This window comes from Opisthorchis viverrini, assembly GCF_000715545.1.
Source record: "Opisthorchis viverrini unplaced genomic scaffold opera_v5_95, whole genome shotgun sequence".
Classification (NCBI taxonomy): Eukaryota; Metazoa; Platyhelminthes; class Trematoda; order Opisthorchiida; family Opisthorchiidae; genus Opisthorchis; species Opisthorchis viverrini.
In genome coordinates, this window is record NW_008751752.1 from 956,506 (window position 1) to 977,464 (window position 20,959).

A 20,959-nucleotide genomic window follows, 5' to 3' on the forward strand; every position below is an offset into this window, starting at 1 on the left:
GCATCGTACCAAAGCCAGACCGTGTGCGTCAGCATTGGACCAAGTTCAGACAATGTCCCTCCAATAAATAGCTTGAGACCGTTGCACATTCACTCTCGCACTCGCTTGTTCGGAATATGGCTGTTGTGTTCCCTTCTGTGAGTCTTTTTTCAGGCACTGGAGCGGGTCAGCAGTCAGATATAACAGATTGGCGAACCAGCAGATATAACGCTAACCATTATTGTTCTGATGGCATTTGTTGCTTCAGAATAATCATACTGGCGTACTCATTTTTGAGTAACGTGGCACCTAGTTGACCAGAATGAAGCATGCGAACTGAGATATGGCTTGACAAAACGATTTAACCATCTAGTATCTGGTCAGCAGCTCTCCCCTTGGTCTCTGAGACATCTAAATTTACCCATTCGATTCACTAGCCCCACATAGAGTAACTATTCATTGCGGTGTCGTGAGAATGGCGCAATATTTTCGGTTATTGACCGGTCACCCAAGGTCACAGCTGATTGGTTCAAACCGTCTGTCGATGTTCCCACACGCTCCGCATTTGGTGCTAGTGTTTTCTGGCCCAATCTACTTTCGAACGATTTTTTAGACGGTGAGCTGAAGCCTCCTCATAATTCATCGTCTCCACACCACGTCCTGTCCATAACCAGTGACTCTGATTCGTTCAAAATATGGGGTAGTGTAAGTTGTACTACTGCCCGAACTTGTCGGTAGTGTATATTTACTTGTATGCAGGGCAAGTCATTTAGAATGCCAATCCCCTAGAGTACCATATTTACACCTGAGTGCTCCGTACGGTTTTACCTTTGCCTTAAACCATGACCCTGGAGCTCACCTAGCTGTTATGATCGATCACCCGTCCGCCAACAGTGTTTGTCACACAACGCCAAGACTGGAACTCACTGCATGCCTCTTCCTTCCAAATTAAGCCTCATACTGCCCATCAGCCACAAACCCTTGGGTGTGGATTAAAATCATTCTTAGGAAATTTTACGTTGGACTAAATAGTGTTGACTTGCACAAAAGTGTTAGCTGTTTCAACGCATGCAATAGGGCGTGATGCTCACGTGACGTGTGTTAGCTGTTTCAACGCATGCAATAGGGCTTGATGCTCACGTGACGTTTTAGTCAACAGGTAGCATAAGTTGCATACAGAAGAGAAAACACTGAAAGTGTTGTGACAGAACCCCCTCCAACTATCGGTTGAATTTTGTAACGGCCCCTTCTTTGGTGTGATCGCAAAAGCTGTACGGGACAATTCCATTAAAACAAACTGTTTGTCTTCCCGAAATATGGATTTGCTGTTTCGTCGGAGTGGTAATAAGCAGGAAGTCTTGAACTGAGGGTGGGCAATAACTCCACGGCTATCAATGCTAGCACCGGACGTGCCTATGCTCATGGAACTTCATCCACGTTTGCCACTGCAACTCAACCACGGTGAATTGGTGTGAATGAAGGTTTAGAGGGGGACTGCTTTCCAAAAGATCCCAACTTTGGTAGCTTTTTTCAGGTTTCTTTCGAGTTGTGAGATTTCGCGAGGTGAGAATTATTCTCAGGGGGTTGGAGCAGAACCTTTGTAAGTAATGAACGAAACTGATGTAGTTATCCCCAAGGGAGATCATCTGGAAGAAAGGAGAAGTTGGCCGTTCCTGGTAGGTCGTTTGAAGCGGAACCTTTGTATTTAATAAACAAAAGTGATGTAGTTATCCTCAAGGGAGATCATCTGGAAGAAGGAAGTTGGCCGTTCCTGGAGGTGACCGCTCCTTGGTGAACAGGAGAAAGGTGACTTTCAGGAGGGCGCTACCTTGATAGACTGCTGTTTTCTGCAGTGTAGATAATTCATCTAAGAGCCAATCAGACCTTGGTTTCCAGCTCTCCAATTTAACAAGCGAATGGGTTAACACCCATGACCTGACGAACAGTATCAATAGAGAATTCCATCTACTTTCACTGACAGTCAGGAGAACTAACATCTACCAATGAAAACCCCTCCTAGTATTGCAGGGTTGCCCCCCCCCCCTAGTTGGGGGAAAGGAATCATGTTGGTTTGCCCAAAACGTGGGCATAAGCGTGATGGGGGAATTTGGTGAATTCTGTCTTATTACCTGACGAACAGATGCACGCATTCAAATTTGAAGCGTATCCGGTCACGTGAGATTCACTGTCAGAGCAAACAGGCAGCCCGGAACAAGAAGACGACCGAAAACTGCTGAGTCATCCAACCATCTGTCATCTATGGGAAGATAAGTCAAAACGCAACCGGAACTTTTAGAGTTTCCGCTAGCATCGACGCACTCATTTCCAGCTTCAGACCAGTTAAAATGTGATTGACCATTGAACCGGATGCATTTGTAAGCGCTCCCAACGGAGGGTGGACATTCTCACATGCTTTGGGGAGAAACATTTAGTTGGAGAGTGGTATGATGTGGTCATTGGATTTACAGAGTAATTACCTCTGTTGCAGATGAAAATTCTCCGGCTGAATCGGTTTAGTTTGTGGGAATTAGTCGATGAACTGACTGGCGCGTAGTGGTGTTAATTTTGGCACAAAAGCTCTATCAAACCACGAGCGTTCGTAGCGGTGGCAACCAGCTAACTAGGTGACCAATGGAAGAAATCTTTAAGACGGGGTACTCATCGGTGGTGTACTCTCAAACGGGGCAAAAAAGGTACACGAATGAGCACGTCTGGGCGGTAAAGTTGGAAGATACAAGAAGCAAGGATTAAACAGTGGTTATGCCCACGGTAAAACGATCAATCAAGTCAACCACTTGTGAATGCATAGATTTTGGTTCTCAGCAGGATGTTGCTAGAGAGTGATGTGAACACAACTGAGGAGTAGCCCATTTGTGAAGTGGATCGTTTATTAGATGCGTGCAGCTTTTGGAGTGAAACGATGTAACAATTTTAAAATCTCTCCTCATTTAAATAAGAATGTAATGCGCCGACTTCATCGATTTTCTCTCTGCCCAATCACCGGAGAGGCTACGTCCTGAGGCTTTTCTATGCACCAGCCAATCAGGCGCATAGGTTAGTGTGTCTGATTGCGCCGTATTACTTGTGTGAGAATTCCGATGTAGCTGACTTAAGCCACGCTACCATGAACGAGTGGAGCTTGCACTATATGAACCAAAGCTCCTGGCCATGGAAGTAATAAATACAATTCAACAGAAGGTGGAAATGAGAACTGCATCACGGAATATGATACAGGGGAATCTATAAATGAAGAAACGAGGCAGGCTTGTCTAAGTTACCGGAAGTTGAGCGGCCTGGTGATAAGGTGGTCTTCTGACTCTCGGTTCGTGACACCAATGACCAGGTTAAGTTGCCAGAGAATAAACGTCAAACTGTCTGTTAGCTAGAAAGGCCGTACATTGGGTGAAACGTTGTTCTGGGACAAGAGGTTCTGTAAGCGGTGGTTTTAACCCGAGAAAATGAGGCTGTAGCCTTTTCAGTAAGGACAGCAAGTACCACCAGACTGTGGAGAAGAACGTGCGAAGCAAAGTGACGTGACGTTGAAGGAAACTGACCCCATAGCCTTCTAGCGTTTATAAGGAACTGTAGTCTGAGATAGAAGGGTGTTCTGCCTCCATGTTACAATGCTAAGGATCAGCTTCTGTGTTTTGAAAGTCAATTTAGGGTTTGACGGATAAGCCTGCTGTGTTGCAAGTAAGTTAACTGAAGTGCTCCTGGACTCTCGAATAGCTGTGTTTAGATAGGACTCTCTCAGGTCGTGTGCATTCCTTTCAACCTATCCTTGTAACTTTGGGGTCATATTGTGCAGAGGGTACTCATTCTTGGAACGCAGAGATTATTGGTGGAGACAGATAATCTTTACGCGAGCGAAAGATATTGAATTATTGGAAAAAGTGAAAAAAATGGAAATATTGGGATTACTATCTACAGTGTCTCTAAATCTTTCAACTACTTAAATCACGTCAAAAATAAGAATTCAAAGTAAAACAGGGCAGTAGGTACTGATGAGACTATGATCACGTTGATTTTTTTTTAACTATTACGCACGAAATTGGTCATCCCCATGAAGTTGAAATCCTGTGCTGGGAGGTGCTAACTTGCCGAACGGTAAAAAGGGAAGTACGTCTTAAAATCGGTCCTCTGTGTCATCAAGTTTCGTTCTGGGCACCACAAAACGCCCAACGTTTGGAAATTCTATTCGTGATTATGTGTTCGTTGATTAAACGTAATCCGCATTGGACGCAACACACTACTCATGAGGTCGCTGAAAACTCTACTAACCAGAATGAGGCAGGAAAAAAGAGAGTCCACTCATGGTGCCTCATAGGTGCTTCATAAGGCACAGTTCGTCCATGCTAGTCTAAACATTATACTTCTGGGCTGTCAGTCCCAACACGCAAGCTCGATAGGGTCATTCGCTTGCGGTATCCATCCACGTCCCTGGGGCTTACAGGCTTCCTGGAAAAGCTTCGGGGGATGCCAACAGAATGGACAAGAAGTTCTGGAGAAGCTGCGATCTAATTTATTCATTGAGTTGACTTCATCGATTGTGTGCCTCGATGGTATTTATGATGGGGAGGTGTTGGCAAGTACACCAACATAGCATTCGTCTAACCGTCCATGTGGATAGTTAATTTGATCGCTGGTCGGTGGTCGCGGGTTTTCGCCTGAAGCGTACAGTGGCTTTGTTCGCAGATGCTCGTGCAGTCTGATGATAAACGTGTTGATTTCGCTCTGTTGATTCGACGAATCCCATATAATTTGCGGTTTTGTTCAGAACACTGGTGGAACTCTTGCGCAAATCACTTTTTTTTAGAATATTGCCGGTTTGTTTTCGTGTGTGAGTCAGCCACAGTGTTTGAGTAAACTAGTGGAGGCTTCCAGGGTCTGTCCTTGCGTTTATCCGTGCTAAGCTTGAAGGCTTTTCGGCCACTATATCGTAAAAGTTGGCGAAATTTTCACAAGTCCCCATTCTGATAGATCTCGCTGCTCAGAAATGGGGGGTGGATCTTGGAACCTGTGTCACACTGAATGCACAAAAGAGGGCGGGTGTAAGTAATGAAACCCACAGTCGTTGGTGCTCTCTCGAGACAATTTGAAACCATCTTTGATATTAGAAGCTATCTGCATGGCTTAACAGGGGGAAACCTACATGTGTTTGGGTCCAGCCTAGGGCCTAGTTCTTCTGGTTCGGTCCAATTGATGATACCTCTTGAACGTCGTTTGAACCTTCTGTCCGTCTGTATGGATGAACTAGTACTAAGAACGTTGTGTAAGAGGGATGCTGTGACCTTTGGTCGGGTTGGGATTTTCACCCCCACACCCCAGGTTTTGCTAGTCATTCTACGTGGATTGACAACCACACAGAATCACGTATCAACTCGGCTTATTCAAGGCCGCTTTCCTTACGCTCGCCAATTCCACACCATCGATCCCTTCCCACTGTGATGCCTAGTAATTCCCACCACCTCGGCTATCAGCCGCTATGGTGTGAATCGCAGTCCCCATCCTAAAACTTCCACATTTTCCAGATCTATTCTATTTCCCGTGTCTAAGGCATGTACCGCCATCACTGAGTCTTTGACTAGCATTTGATATTCCTCTGCATTCCTTGTTGGTTTGTTTATCCTTCTTTTATGCTCTGGTGTGCAATTCTCTGACAGCTTGTCCTATGTAAACCTTAGCTCAATCGTTGCGGTTAGGGTTATTCTGTTCAAATAGCCATCCACTGCTGTAAGCCGCGATTTCTTCAAGGTTACCAAGCCTGTTGAGTACAGCTCAACCGGGAGCTTTTGTTTAGTTTTATAGAGCACTGGCTTTAAATTATGAACAATTTCGACAGGCGCACACGAATTTAGTTTTGATTGGAGGCTCAAACAAGAAATTCAGCTAGATTCAGATGAGTCATCGGATCAACATGGGCGAGATGGCCCAAGTGGTTAAAGCGCGAATTTACTGAACGGAAGGTCCGTGGTTCGAATCCGACCTCCACCTCTCGACTTCCCCTGTCTAGGCTTGGACAACCTGGCAGTATCCCAGCCCTCGTGCTTCCTTCGGATGGCATGGCAGCTAGGCACCGGAAGGGTGCTACAGCTGAACGCTTTCTTCTTTCTTTCTCAGACAGTCGGTCATACCTCACGCAATCCAGGCTTTAACACAAGACGGTGTTCGAGATGATCTACCGCCAAGTTTTGCTTGTTGCGTACCGGACGGTACCACCGGCTACAAAAAGCGACACTTCCTGGGTCAACAAAAAACAACAACACTTACTTCAAGCATTTGGGAGTACATGTTCCCATTGAGCTGCGAGAGTGCCAAAGTCGGGTTGAACAGACCCATGGGTCCAATGAGTTGTTGGATTTTTCTTGTATGTCGTTCTTTCTCGCTATCGGCGAATTTAACCACGATACTGGATGATGCACCCTTCAAGATGACAAAGAACAAAAAAACAAGCACATCAACATGTAGCAGTCTTTGGTGTCTGTTCTTTGAGTGTAAATCGAGTCCAGGCATTTGAAAGCATGGAAAGTGTGCCTAATCGGTGGCTAAAGACGTCTGATGTTTGGGAATGGTCCCCGATACAAACATTGACATAGCCAATGGGTCGCAATAGAATCGAAAAACAGCCCAATCAGGCGTGTTTGCCATACAAAGTGAAAAGATAAGCATACCTGTATAACGCCGTAAGTATAATCAATCTGAGATTTGGTTTTTTAGTTGATGTGAGTGGTTTGATTTATAAAGTCTCATCACTGTTTGAGACCGCATCTCCGTTCACCAAAGCAATACGGTGCGTCGGCAGGCATGCTGTGAATGGGTGCATCTGCCCGTAGACCCAATGACCTTCATCCCTGATTGGTTATTTAGGGAGAGGGGAGCGGAAGGGCTCTGTATGCTAGCGCATGATCCCATGTGCTGATTGGTCGACATCCAAGGTTCGTTTCCGATCGGTCAATGCTCATTTGTGCAGAGTCAGTTGGCGCAATTGACGCTTCAGTCTGTTTATCAGTCAGCGACTACCTCGCCGACGCGATAGCACACATTGTCACACCAGTTAGTTTGGATACCAACACTTCTGGGACAATGCACGAGATACCGAATTGGACTGAAGATGTTAGTGATAAGCACTTATTATCCTGATAGGTAAAACTGGCGATATGTTTATTGGTAAGCCCAGTTCTGTAGTTTTGAAGGATGTAATTACGGAAAGCCGGTAAAACATATAAGCTTAATTTGACATGACGGGGCCACAAGTGTGTTAACTTCATTTGGCCCATCTCCTGAAATTCCTAGGAAAGTCTGCGCATGGGTTTTAGAATTCACCCGATCGAGGAACACTCCAGTTCACTCAGATTAGTCCGATGCATGCTTTGACGATTTACAAGATAAACGAAGCAGCCGTCGAGGCCTACACCAACTTGAGGGATCTTTTCCAGATAAACCCCGTCGCCAATGCAAAAAGTGCATAGGCGAAAAGTCAAGCCCTGCCACTTTTGCCAGCTCCAATCAAATGTACGCACACAACCTTGACTTATTTTTGATGAAAACAACTCCTTGTGCGCATCTTGGTTCATTTTGTGCAAAAATATTCTTTGTTCGGACCTAAAACCTTAAATGAACTTCCTGACACTTTCAACTCTAGTTCGTGACAAGGAGACGGCAACACGCTTTTTTGCAAAGCCACAAAGTGATGTATCAGCAACGTTTATGCAACAATGGCCACCAAATGACACTTTCAACTGTTTCTGACAGGTGGAGGTGTAATGCTTGACAGTGTCGGCTAGAAATCGGTCTTTGAAAGGGAACTTGGTTGGAGCGGTCTAGGATGGAGTTTAGGATAGTAATTCTGTTCATTTATTGCTGGTCCCAAAACTTTGGCAAAAATCAAATTCTGCTCAGAGATAGTATCTGTTAGCCACACGGTCGCTTTTGACTGGGAGAACCTTCTTCGCGAAGTTTGCGCCTGGCAGCTTTTGCAGATTCCAACGGTTAATTATACCGGAAACCTTGTGGATCCAATGACTTGAGTTCACACACAAACCATTGAATCTCTTTGTCACTTCTACAAGATGTAGAGTAAACGCCAATGCGGTACATACCGATCTTTAGTGAGCAGCTACTTGTGTGAGTAGTTTGGTGGCAAAGGTACCGAAAAACGGACCTTTTCATGCAAATTAATAATGGCATGTCCCAATTTCATCCTTTTCACTAAAAACTAAAAGTACAAATTCCATATTCTCTTTTTTCTAGTCTTCTTTGTGTGGCGGGGTTTAATTTTCTGGCGGGGATTGTCTGGAAAAGATCCAACTTAAGTAAGTTTGGTGGCAAAGGTACCGAAAAACGGACCTTTTCATGCAAATTAATAATGGCATGTCCCAATTTCATCCTTTTCACTAAAAACTAAAAGTACAAATTCCATATTCTCTTTTTTCTAGTCTTCTTTGTGTGGCGGGGTTTAATTTTCTGGCGGGGATTGTCTGGAAAAGATCCAACTTAAGTACTTGATGAGTCCCAAGAAGGATGAATCTGGTATTGGGTCGTCCTGACATTCCACTTTTTGAGCTGTATTCAACGAATGAAGTAGCTTCAACTTTTAGCAAAAGTTTCATCTCAACTCACTAGTCGTCTGATTCTACTTATTCGGACATTTTCTACAATATTTCAAAAACAGCTCGTAACAAAAATATAAATAAAGATTCTCACTGTCTTGAAAAGTACCATTGTTGCACTTCGAATGGTCAATACACCAGCCTTCTTTCGCTTTCCCCCTGCTCGGGTCATGGCGGGTTTAACCCGTTCAACTGAGACCTTTAAGGAGAAAGAATCATTTCAGCCACTGAAAGGTCTGCACAATGCAACCTGAAGGCCTAATTTCACAAGTGTGTTTAGGGTATGTGGGTGCAAAATTTATTATCCAGCTAAATATTGTGAGGTCGAAGTTGTTTCTAGCCGTTTCAGCGAGATCACTCGACCCGATCATTAGGAGGATTCCAATCTAGGAAGGTTTCATAAATTTGGTTCTGGAACTACGTAACCTCGAACTCTCAGTAGCTCTGAACTTAGCCTGACGGACGCATGACTCTTAAAGGCCGGAGTTGCCTTACCAATCAAGAAGGATATCGGTGGATCTCAAAGGACGCGTAAGTCAGACTAAAATGTGGGCTGTAGTGATGTATGTCTGTGAGACCTTGCCACTCCCGGCGGAGAATCTGAGGCATCTTTGATTAACAATGTCACACAGCCGTAGCTGGAATTAGCTATAACCGGCGAATTTGGGATGAGCTGATCTAGAAGTGTGTTTCTGGTTAAGCGGATTGTACTTTATTCAAACGATGCATTCAGTACTGCAAGCTTTGGTGTCTGGGCTTACGACCATTTATGGCCTGCAGAAACAAACGTCATTTTTCGTATCTACTTCAGAGTGCCGAAAACCTAGAGGTGGACCGGATCTGACAAGACAGATAGGCTTGATGTTACGGAAAGTTTGGGTGTCTTTGGTGCTTTTCGCCTTCCAGGATGGGATCCTTGTGCTTGACAGGATAAGCTGGATCGATATTAGTGGCATTCGTGTCGTCAGATTCTATCCAGACTGTGCAATAGAGTGTTGGAAGGTATCCACCACGGATACTTGTGGCAGGTTGGCCCTGGGCCACCATATCTACCCCGTTTCTTTCTGCTTTCCGTTGTAAGGCTCTATTCAAATAAATTGACACAGTTGTACAGCAGTAAAGCCAATGTTCCGATGATGACGACGTCATCGATCTTTCCACTGCTGTCAGTTTTTGCGTCATAGATAGCTTCAGTATTTATCTCGCGACGGAGTCGTACATGCGAGGTTTATGCTGGACTATATGCAGTGCAGATCGTGGCAGATCAGTACTATACCTGATTTAATGCCTTCTTAGAATTCGGACGTTCAATGGTCCTCTGAAAACAATATGATTACTTTCTAGCTACTTGTATCACTCATCCTGAGTTCACTTCTGCTTTCTGTCGCTGTCGAGTGGCTAATTTAGCCAAAACAAATCTATTTGTTCGTTCCTTGGTTTTTCGACCTCCTTGCGCGCTTTTCAATCAAATCAAACGTGTAACCCTCCGACCACGTCCAAGGTTTTAAATGGCACCTGTATGTCTAGGACACTCTTTTCACGTGCCTAACAACGTTTCTTTAAAATACCTCTCAACCCACACTTAGACCCTGCCTTCTTCTTGTAAGGACGGCGAACAAAAACAGAACGGCTACTTTAAAAGCTATGGATAACATTCTTTCGTAACCTGTCAAAAAGCTCATCCATGTGGTGTTGATATTCTGTAGCACTTCAGTTGTCTAGCGTCTGACGATCCGGATGCGTTCAGGTGCTTTTAGTTTCGAAATCCCATGGACAGTTCTGCTGTCATCTGGTTTACTGTCTCACCGGTTGCATCCTGGACTGACTCATAACATTTCTTGACTGATTCACCCATTCTTCGTACGTGCTTGATAAGCATTCGGAAATCACAAGTAACCTCAGCAGTTCCCCGCACATTTCGGTTCAGCTGCTTGTCAGCCTTCGTCCGCACTGCAGATGTTTCTAAAATTCGCCTCCAACCAATCGTCTTTCCATTGATGTAGATTACCATCAGTGTGTGGTGATGATCTCTCTTTGATCGGGGACGAAGCATTCCAAAGCTAACCACCAAACTCGCATCTGGAAAAACCGCAAAACAGGTACCCTCATCCCAGAACGAACAGTTTTGCAATTTGAGACTATATATCTAGGTACAGTTTATCGATCCTTTGTTTTTAAAGTTTAATGTGGCACATTTAAGTGGCCTTATGTCAGAGAGAAACCGCCTTAAGTATTGATCGAATGAATGCTGAGAGGCTGGAGACCAGTAACCATGCTCAAATAACGCTCAGGCTTCCTTAGTTGGGGAGGGGGGTGGCACAAATCTACACAAGTCGGGTGTTGTGTTGAGTACTGCAGATAGTGAGAGATGGGACACAGCTAAATATGTCCAAAATAAACGTGTTAGCGTTATTTGAAACTTTTTTAATGACCGGAGACTGTATAACAGTATGCTCATGTTAATTGGACACTTATGTTAGCTACATATGTTCCAAATTGGCGCATTATTCTGTTTGTTGCTGGTGTGGTCGAATGCTGAATGATGCCAAGGTGATTCGGGAATAGTTGGTCTAAAGTTCTGAGTGAATGCTTCCGGCATTTGCTCACCACTCTCAAGTCAGTTGAATTTCAGCAGCATGCGATTTTAACCAATCAGCTACGGCGGTTTTTCCTACACGAACTCTTTTGTTTTCCCTCATCACTTCAGTCAATCGATATCCGAGTAGTTTTGATTTGAAAAAACATCGATGTGATCTAATCTTGGCTCGGGGTTTGAAAAAATCCGGGAAGAGTGAGTCAGTGAGTCAGACTTAAGGTTTAAAATCACTCTGGGACCAAAATCACAGCCGGAGTGGTTTTGGGCGAGTATTATACTAAGGTGTATGAAAACACTGGCTTTCTTCTGCATATTCATCGTTCCGTATCAGATGAAAAACCAGTAGGACACGGTGCAAGTGCTTAATCCCTCGAAAGATATTCTTTTATTGTCCAACGGTCAACATAAAGTCGAACACTAAGAGCATCGATCGAACTTCGGATCAATATACCTGAGAATCGCTCACATGGGAATGTTAAAATACAATACACAGTAGCCTGGTCACACTGACGAACATCGTCAAAGGTCTGTTGAGAAAGTGTCTAAATTGGGACATACCGGCATCGTTTGACTCCCGTGCAGAGCAAGAATCGCCGACTGAGCCTCTTGTTGTGACGAGAACTTTACAAATGCACAACCTAACGGGGTAGGAATGGGCGGAGAACGGCACATGGATTAGGGTGTGTCCACCAAAAACAATAGTCAGTTGGTTGGATTGGAACCGAAGACTGGCTTAACGATTTGGTCAGCGAATCGATATAAGTCAATGAGCAAATGCGCGATCGGTGTGTGTGTCAATCCCATCTGGTTTTGGGAAAACGTTCAACCTCGAGACTGTTCCGCTCTAAAATACTCGGTGGCCGGAAAATATGATATAGATTTCACAAAATCAGCGATACGTGATTACACAACGAAGGATGAGCTTTTGACTATGGTCCGTGCGATTGTATGATACTGTAGTTCAAAACGCACTAGTTTGTGATAAGTAAACGACATCTATCTATCTATCTATCTATCTATCTATCTATCTATCTATCTATCTATCTATCTATCTATCTATCTATCTATCTATCTATCTATCTATCTATCTATCTATCTATCTATCTATCTATCTATCTATCTATCTATCTATCTATCTATCTATCTATCTATCTATCTATCTATCTATCTATCTATCTATCTATCTATCTATCTATCTATCTATCTATCTATCTATCTATCTATCTATCTATCTATCTATCTATCTATCTATCTATCTATCTATCTATCTATCTATCTATCTATCTATCTATCTATCTATCTATCTATCTATCTATCTATCTATCTATCTATCTATCTATCTATCTATCTATCTATCTATCTATCTATCTATCTATCTATCTATCTATCTATCTATCTATCTATCTATCTATCTATCTATCTATCTATCTATCTATCTATCTATCTATCTATCTATCTATCTATCTATCTATCTATCTATCTATCTATCTATCTATCTATCTATCTATCTATCTATCTATCTATCTATCTATCTATCTATCTATCTATCTATCTATCTATCTATCTATCTATCTATCTATCTATCTATCTATCTATCTATCTATCTATCTATCTATCTATCTATCTATCTATCTATCTATCTATCTATCTATCTATCTATCTATCTATCTATCTATCTATCTATCTATCTATCTATCTATCTATCTATCTATCTATCTATCTATCTATCTATCTATCTATCTATCTATCTATCTATCTATCTATCTATCTATCTATCTATCTATCTATCTATCTATCTATCTATCTATCTATCTATCTATCTATCTATCTATCTATCTATCTATCTATCTATCTATCTATCTATCTATCTATCTATCTATCTATCTATCTATCTATCTATCTATCTATCTATCTATCTATCTATCTATCTATCTATCTATCTATCTATCTATCTATCTATCTATCTATCTATCTATCTATCTATCTATCTATCTATCTATCTATCTATCTATCTATCTATCTATCTATCTATCTATCTATCTATCTATCTATCTATCTATCTATCTATCTATCTATCTATCTATCTATCTATCTATCTATCTATCTATCTATCTATCTATCTATCTATCTATCTATCTATCTATCCATCCATCCATCCATCCATCCATCCATCACTGGAACGTGAGTTTCTTGTAGCTCATTGGATTTTTGCTCAGATTGTGTTTTGTCGCTTATGCACTCACTATACGTGAATTCTATTCAGCCTTTCTTCAAGGGTGAACAACGAAGTGCTCTTTCACACACTGATTACGTGGCAGTCTGACACTCGAGTGGATCGGAAACGTCGACTCTCTCAGTTTCAACTTGTGTCAAGTCCGTTGTTCAGCTAAGAGAAACGATTTGGCAAATCTCGGAGAATACGCCTTCCTGACAGGCCTAAAATAGAACGTAACCGGAAGTGAACTGTCGATGGTTTTTCAGCAACCTTATAAGTAGTAAGTCATAAAGAGACGTTGGTCACATAGATAATTTTATCTGGGTCACCAGTATAACCAACCGGCTGTTCCTTGACACCAAACATAACAGTGTGCACGTGGGCTCGAATGAACCTTTTCTCACCTTTACTGTTTCCACTTTGGTCTCTGAGTATGGTACATTCCTCAATCGTTCCAAATGGTTCGAATAACCTCCGGACGTCCTCTTCCCCTTGCTGCTTGCTTAGCATGCCCACAAACAGTTTTCGCTCCTCTGGAAAAAAACAAGAACAATGGATTTGATTTCGAGCTAGACAAGTTGAATACAGGGTTTGTGGAAATCTGGTAAAAACTCTGGTTCACTTGGGCAGTCTGAAATGCCCATCGGACGTTGACATCATCAGTGTGTTGGTTCTGTCCTTGCTCCCCCACACACCATAACGACTATCTTCGTCGATTTACTTGCAACAGTGAAACAATCATTATGCCCAAGAATTTCCAGACAGTTTGACTCAGACCGTCGAGTTTACAATCCGAATGTCCACGTTTTGAAGTCTCACATCTGTTTCGCTTTCAACGTACATCAAGACAAAGTTTTGGAAGTAAGAGAAACACCAAATTTTGAGCATACAAAAAATGCAAAAACTATGTAAAACGAAGAACCGTGGCAGGGAGAACATCTGACAGACAATGCACGTCGAATTAAACGACACATTCCTAATACACATGAGAAGAAGGGAACATCTCAAGTACCGTTTTATGCTCCGTACTGACAAAACGTCCTACTGAAATAACCCGCCAAGATAGTCTGAAGTTTATCATCCAGAAATGGTTGGCTCACAAAATGTAGCCATGACTGCCTGACCAAAAACTATAACCGATACGTACATGCACCAACGGCTTTAGATGATAATGATTTTACGCCACAAGGCTTTTTGCTTTGATTGATCGAAACAAACGGTTACATTTCTGTTGCAATAGTTTATCACTGAGTAAATTTTATCTCAAAAAATTTCGTATGAACCCGTTTATCATCACGAGTTCTGTCTAAAGAGACAGTGTATTACAAAGCAAGTCTGTCGGAGCGCAAGTCACCCCCGGATTATGGCCGGACAAACCAGCGTAGAGTCAGTCAGATCCGGGTAATTTCTTGACTCTCAGACTAAAGGAAGTTTCGGAATCTCCTGGTTGATACCGGGGTGCTCGCGGTATATAAACTAGATTCACCTACATTACGTAGCAACCAGTAGACAATCGAAGGCGGGAATTGAACGGCTAGATTTCATTTGAAAGCCCACCTGTCTAACGAACAAGAAGGAAACCGGTCCCGTTGACCCCTACGGACCGCCGTCCTGAAAATTAAACCACCATTCATTTCTTACTGGATCAGTTTGAGATGCCAGACGTCACGAAACGGTTCGCGTGACAGTTTCGAGAATAATAAGGAATTCCAAGGTTGCCTTGATCGGACGGAACTAAGGAAAGACCTATTTTCACTTATCTTTAGGCAAACGACAAAGATTCAAGGAGCATACATGATCATGGTTGCATTACCAGCGATGGCGATTAACTCCAAAAACGTTCAAGTGAGTGACACATGTATAATAGTATAATCCGGTTAGCTACTTCTACAAATTTTACACTGTGGACTGAATCCACGGGTTGGTTAGCTTTTTCAGCGCATGTTACCTTTTGACTAGAATATCAAGAAAACATCTGACACTGTTGACGGTGTGAGAACATTTTGGAATTTTTCGATTCGTCCTGTAACTAATGTCCATCCGTGACGAAAAACCATATTGGGAATCATAAGCAATGCTCATTTCAAGAAACTCCAGGGAGACTGAAATTGTCAGCCTTAGGGGCAGTAGCTAGAGAATAACCCGTTCGACCACGAGTGGATGATCAGCGCTACTCATTGATCAATCACATCACGTGGTCACATACTGACTGGCTTTTTGAGTGATGACTTCTCAGATGGAAGGCCCACTGATCTTGTGACTTATTCTCCTTTCTGAGGCACTTTGTTTGCAAGCAGAGTTGTGAGCACTAATCTCAATGGGATGTTAGCTAAAACGTAGACATTTTCGAGCAGCCTTATGAGATCTCGACAAATTCGTGGTTGCCACCAAGAATCAATAAAGCCGTAACTTGGTCGTCACCAAAAGACTGTTACAGAGTGGTTCTGCAGGCTTGTCTGGGATTTCGTTATATTTAAGAGTCCGATTAAATCATTCAGTTCCAAGGAGGTGGCAAACTGCCGCAAGTAAACTAATCTGTTTCACGTGTCTTGCTTTGTCACCCGTTGCCCAAAGATTCTAGGAAAAGCTTGGCAACCGGTTGCATACTTGCTTTGCCTTGTAAGGAGTTACTACATGAGAACTACTAAAAAATTTCCTCAGCTGTCCATCATCCTGATATAAGGTAAAATGCTTGATTCGCATTTGTAAAATAGGCACGAGTTACCTCAGTTGTACAATGAGTGCACGTGATTCTGGTCTAATGATCCAACTCACTTGACAGGTGCTTTTCTGTGAGAAATTGATGAGAGTTTAGCCGGAAACCGTTAAGGTTTCTTGTTGCGCACTCAGCAATGCAACCGCGTAACTATGGGACGATTCGTTAAGACCATAACGGCCATTCGCAGGTGACTAGCTTACAATGCGTGTCCGATCACAGATTTCTCATCGCGGTACTGCTCAATCGTGCCTGTAAACTACATCTGCCTACTGTCCAGTTAAGTTTGTTCTTCTGTTCTACTTTCAGTTTGGAGCACGGAGAACCCAGTGGATTTTGACTCTAGTTAGTTTATTGGGCTTGTTTGAAAACTGTATTGATAATCTGATTAATTCGGTGTACTACTGATAATCTGAAGTAAGACAGGAACTCGAGTCCGGTTTCTGCCCCTCTGACCACGAGGGACTGCTCAAACAGATAGGAACCCAACTAGTCCGGGAGTTACTCCTAAGGTACGTCTGTGTGCACCGGTTTCAGACAGCTATTTAAGAGTGCCTTCTGAACTGAATACAAAACGGTCCTAAGAATGTAGCAAACAGGATTGTTTGCCGAAAAACCTCTTGACACAAACATTCACACAGTGCACGACAGACGTCGTTTACTTCTTCCCGTCGCCAATAAACTCGAACTTCCTTCAAAACACTGTATTGTCCTCCTTCGTTCACTAGATTTCGTCTGTTACTACATTTCCTGACAGACTCCGAGAATGCAAACGACTCTGTTATGGGTTACACTTTCCCTGACCCTCAGCTCCGGAATGGCTTAACTTGAACTGGTCTTGTTCATCGGTCAACTCATCGAGGTACAAAACGATCAGACTTGCTTCTCGAATTTTGACAAAATATCCACGGCAAGATAACTGACGTCAGAGTTATCCGTAACTACTCTTCCGTCGTTATTTTGGTCTTATCTTAGATTCTGCTGGTCCCCGAACGTTGACATAACTTTGTGTAGTCCGTCCCACCATATCTCATCTGTACTCGTCCATTCAAAATCCTCCTATTGTCTTCTGTTTGCCATCTGACCTCAGTGCGAATAGACTCCTCGATTCCGCACTCCACTCAAACGTGGATTACAGTGGAAAGGGGGATCCACAATCAATAATCTATGTACACAGTACCAATGAAAACAAAGTAAAATGAGAAAACGACATATACAGAGGAACTTTCTGAAAGCCGTAATGCAGGGGATTGTAGCGACCCCGTCACCCATATACTTGACTGTTCAACTCAATCGCTCACTGGATCGCGAGGCTTGTCTATTTTCTCATACGCACAAACACGTCGCATTAAGCTGACACATCGGACATCGATTGTCTGCACCGCCTAGTCAGCGTAGCGACCACTCATGTGCCGACGCGCCCACGTATACGCACTGGGACCTACATAAAGCGAAACCGAACCCAGTCAGGACACACAGACTTGCGCGCGCGCAGGGAGCAGGACGCCAGCCTCCCCACAAGTTCACAGACAACCATGGAGTGCTTGTAGCAGTCGAACTGCGGAGAAAAACACGTTCCTGCCGTCCAGACTTCCACCAAGGGACTCTTGCACCCGATAAGTTCCCTTTTTGACTTGCTCCCATTTCACATTGTATTTATTTTATACGTGTCGCCACCATGTTAAAAACTTCTATTAGTGCACATTCACCTTCTGATTTGTATTATGACTATCGTCACCTGTGCACTAATAGGATAAGGCCGATTCTCGAGGGGCGATGTGGGTCCACGTATCACCTGATTCGTAAGGAAGTTGCGACTCAACCAATCAGATGGTACACTGAAGGCTTGACGAATGGGGCCAAAACCACAACAACACTAGCACAGTTCCATCAACAGATTTTGGGGATAGAGGACCGTCTGTGCGATACCTATACTATTGGATCACCCGTTGTGCGGTGATCGTTCAGTAAGATGGAGTGGTATTAGGCTAGTAGAGGTAGACCGATCATTGTTCTGGTCATGGAATTGGGCGAACATGGGAGGATATCTAAGTGACCGAAAAAGGTAATTGTGTCGAAGAGTCAGAAATCTGATGTACAGTAACGAAACATGGTCGGCAGGATTTTTTCAGGACCGCCAGCTGGCAAACACCGAGTGACGTAGCAGAGGATTCGTAAAAGTTTCTCTTGGATGAGGGAAATAAAAGAAAGCTGTCACTTGTGGGTTGGAAAGATGGGGGAAATTTACTCATGGTAATGTGCAAAGATTCCTGCTTTCTCTGTGGGACTGCTACAAAATTTGTGTCAAAAATTTGCGTCAACAGATAAAAAGGTGAGACGGTAAACAATAAATGATTAGAGTGCAGATTACGCCGTTGTGAGCAAATCAATATCGCGGCACAGAGGGGGGGGGGGGGGAGGGGGGTGGGTGGGACAAGCTTAAATGGAAATTTCTACTGGAAAGGCTTGCAGGTGTCAAGATTTGTTGGTGGGCGTTAGTTACGTTCCTACTCCAGAGCTTGCTTGTCACCAGATTCACTGCGGTGAGCGCTTGGATCGTAAGAGATAAGGTACAGGTCCTAGGTCCAGAATAGGTGAAGCACGATGCGCAGGCTTGCGGACATTCGAGATGCAAGTTAATAAGCATACTTGATGTTACAATACACACCACAGGGATTTATTGATGCTAGGCTAGTTAATCTTAATCGATTTATTCTGCTCAAAGTTTATTCCCTATCTACTGTGCTATGCCACGTCCCCCTGTGTATGCCAGATTCCTTTAGTTTGCCTGCATTCGAGCAATGCTGCCTTTACGGAATGGGAGGAGATTGTCTTACACTGCCTATCGATCACTTATTGATTATTTAGATAGACGAAACATCGGGACCGGGGATTGCAAGAATGGTATGGCTGAAGAGCATGTGAATGGCGGGCGAGTAGGTGATTGGTCGCCTGTTCACTGCGCGTGAATGGTCGGATAGCTTGCTTTCTGATGGCGTTAAATTGAAATTTCTGCTCTGAGTTTTTCTCATTAAGCAAGTATTTATCTGCGTCGGAGTGAAATAGAGTGGCCTACTATGCCTGAGGGAATAGTACAGGGAAGTTATTTCTTCTCCTTCCCATCGGCACTTTTGTTCCATGGATATTCGTACGTCTTTTACTGTCAGAGTCAGTGATAAAGCTGAAGCGCCTGCTAATTTGATCCCTCTTTAAATTTAGGCCAAAATTTCTTATCACTCTCCCAAAATATTGAATGTTACATGGTACACCACTTATTGCGTTGATTTTCTGACCACAGTTTGACCCAGGAAATATCGAAAGCTGTTCTACCATTGGGGCTTCCTGTGCTCAATCCATTCTGAACCATTCTGAAGAAAAACTCGGAAAACGTCATTGTTTTTATTGAACAGTAGTGGGTAAATCCTTTTTGGTTGGGTTTTGGTAAACACTCATGGCAAGAGGCAATTGATTACATGAGAAGTAGCCTTGTGGTTTGGTTTTCGTATGAAGATACTCACCAATCAGGTCATGGAGATCTCTCTTATAGATATTACACTTGCGAAAGCATCGCTGCGGTTCTTCATACAGCGTTGTACCTGGTCTGAAGCATAAAGGGCTGAACAACGCTCACCAAGATGGGATAACTATCACCTAGAAACGTACTCGCTAAATAAATGAAAGAACCTACTGAGCGTTTCCATCTTGCGTTTCAGTTCCTATAGAACCCAATTCGTTTTCGCTCAAGTGTGAGTTTATACGTACGCACATTACTAGCTCAGAATCTGTAAAATATTTTCCCAATGAGACATACTGCTTATAAGTTTAACACCAGATCCGTTCATTTAAGCAGCAGTTACCAGTCTCATTTTCGTTGAAAGTAAGCTTGATTAAATACATGTTTGCGAGCTAACATAGTGTTAACATGATACTCAAACGCGTCAACCCTTTGAAAGGCCTTTTTGTTTAACAACCTATTATGGGCAATGAAATTTTAGCCTGGACTGAGTTCTGCCCGCTATTTCGTATCACAGATTTATTTGAATCAGATTTTACTGGATCGTAATTCCCCCCACAGCTGTACAACTATGATTCACATACGATTTCAGTCATCTCCGGTTGCGGTGGAAAACGTTTTTTTGTGCCCGTTAATTGTTGACTTCCACTTTGATGGTTGTTCACCGCTCAATACCCCATTTTACCAGCTCCCATTTGCTCTGAAAGTTATCGACATGGGAGCCATCGTGTCATCAGTGAACTGCTCATTGCGGGTGTGTGTGTGTGTGCTCGATTGACAACCGAAACAGCCTACCAAATGTAACTGCGAATTCACAGACCAAATATTTACAAGAGATGATTAGAGGGCGCTCTCAGAGCATAGGAACAGCTTCAACAATGTACACCTCTTATCGAGTCATTGTCGTGGCAGAATCGTATGACTTCAGCTAAAGTTCGAATACTTGTTAAAAGCAGATTGCTTTGAAAGAGCAGTAGTCAGTTTTGAATCAGCAGGTCTTCAACTTGTGTGGATTCTCGGAATTTTGCTAAAATTTGCTGTTCAACCAAAATGAGGTCGAGAAACTTTGTGTCAAACTCACAAAAATGATCTATTCTGGCATGCGCATCAAAATAAGTTTTGGGTTTGTAAGAGGAACCAGATACTCATTGAGAGATGTTCCGACAGTCAGTATCTACAACTAGGAATGGCTAAAGCAGTTTCATTCTCCGAGGTGTCGCTTAGACAGAAGTTTCCCATAGGTAGGGACACGAAACACAGCCTCGAATGAAGGATGTTCAAGGACATTAGAACTTTTGTTCTGATAAAATCGGTGCATTAGATTGAAGAT

At 43.0% G+C, this 20,959-nt stretch overlaps 1 protein-coding gene across 1 annotated transcript in view; it reads right to left on the reverse strand.

Annotated features, from left to right (window-relative positions):
- The window catches only part of T265_05227 (hypothetical protein), a gene marked incomplete at both ends in the record, with an annotated part of 52,516 nt that overhangs the window by 12,666 nt on the left and 18,891 nt on the right, over positions 1–20,959 (reverse strand). Inside the window, 3 exons of the mRNA XM_009170182.1 lie at positions 6,250–6,402; positions 11,743–11,822; positions 13,804–13,932. Of these exons, the coding sequence (XP_009168446.1) occupies positions 6,250–6,402; positions 11,743–11,822; positions 13,804–13,932 (362 nt within the window). The remainder of the gene's footprint in view (positions 1–6,249; positions 6,403–11,742; positions 11,823–13,803; positions 13,933–20,959) is intronic.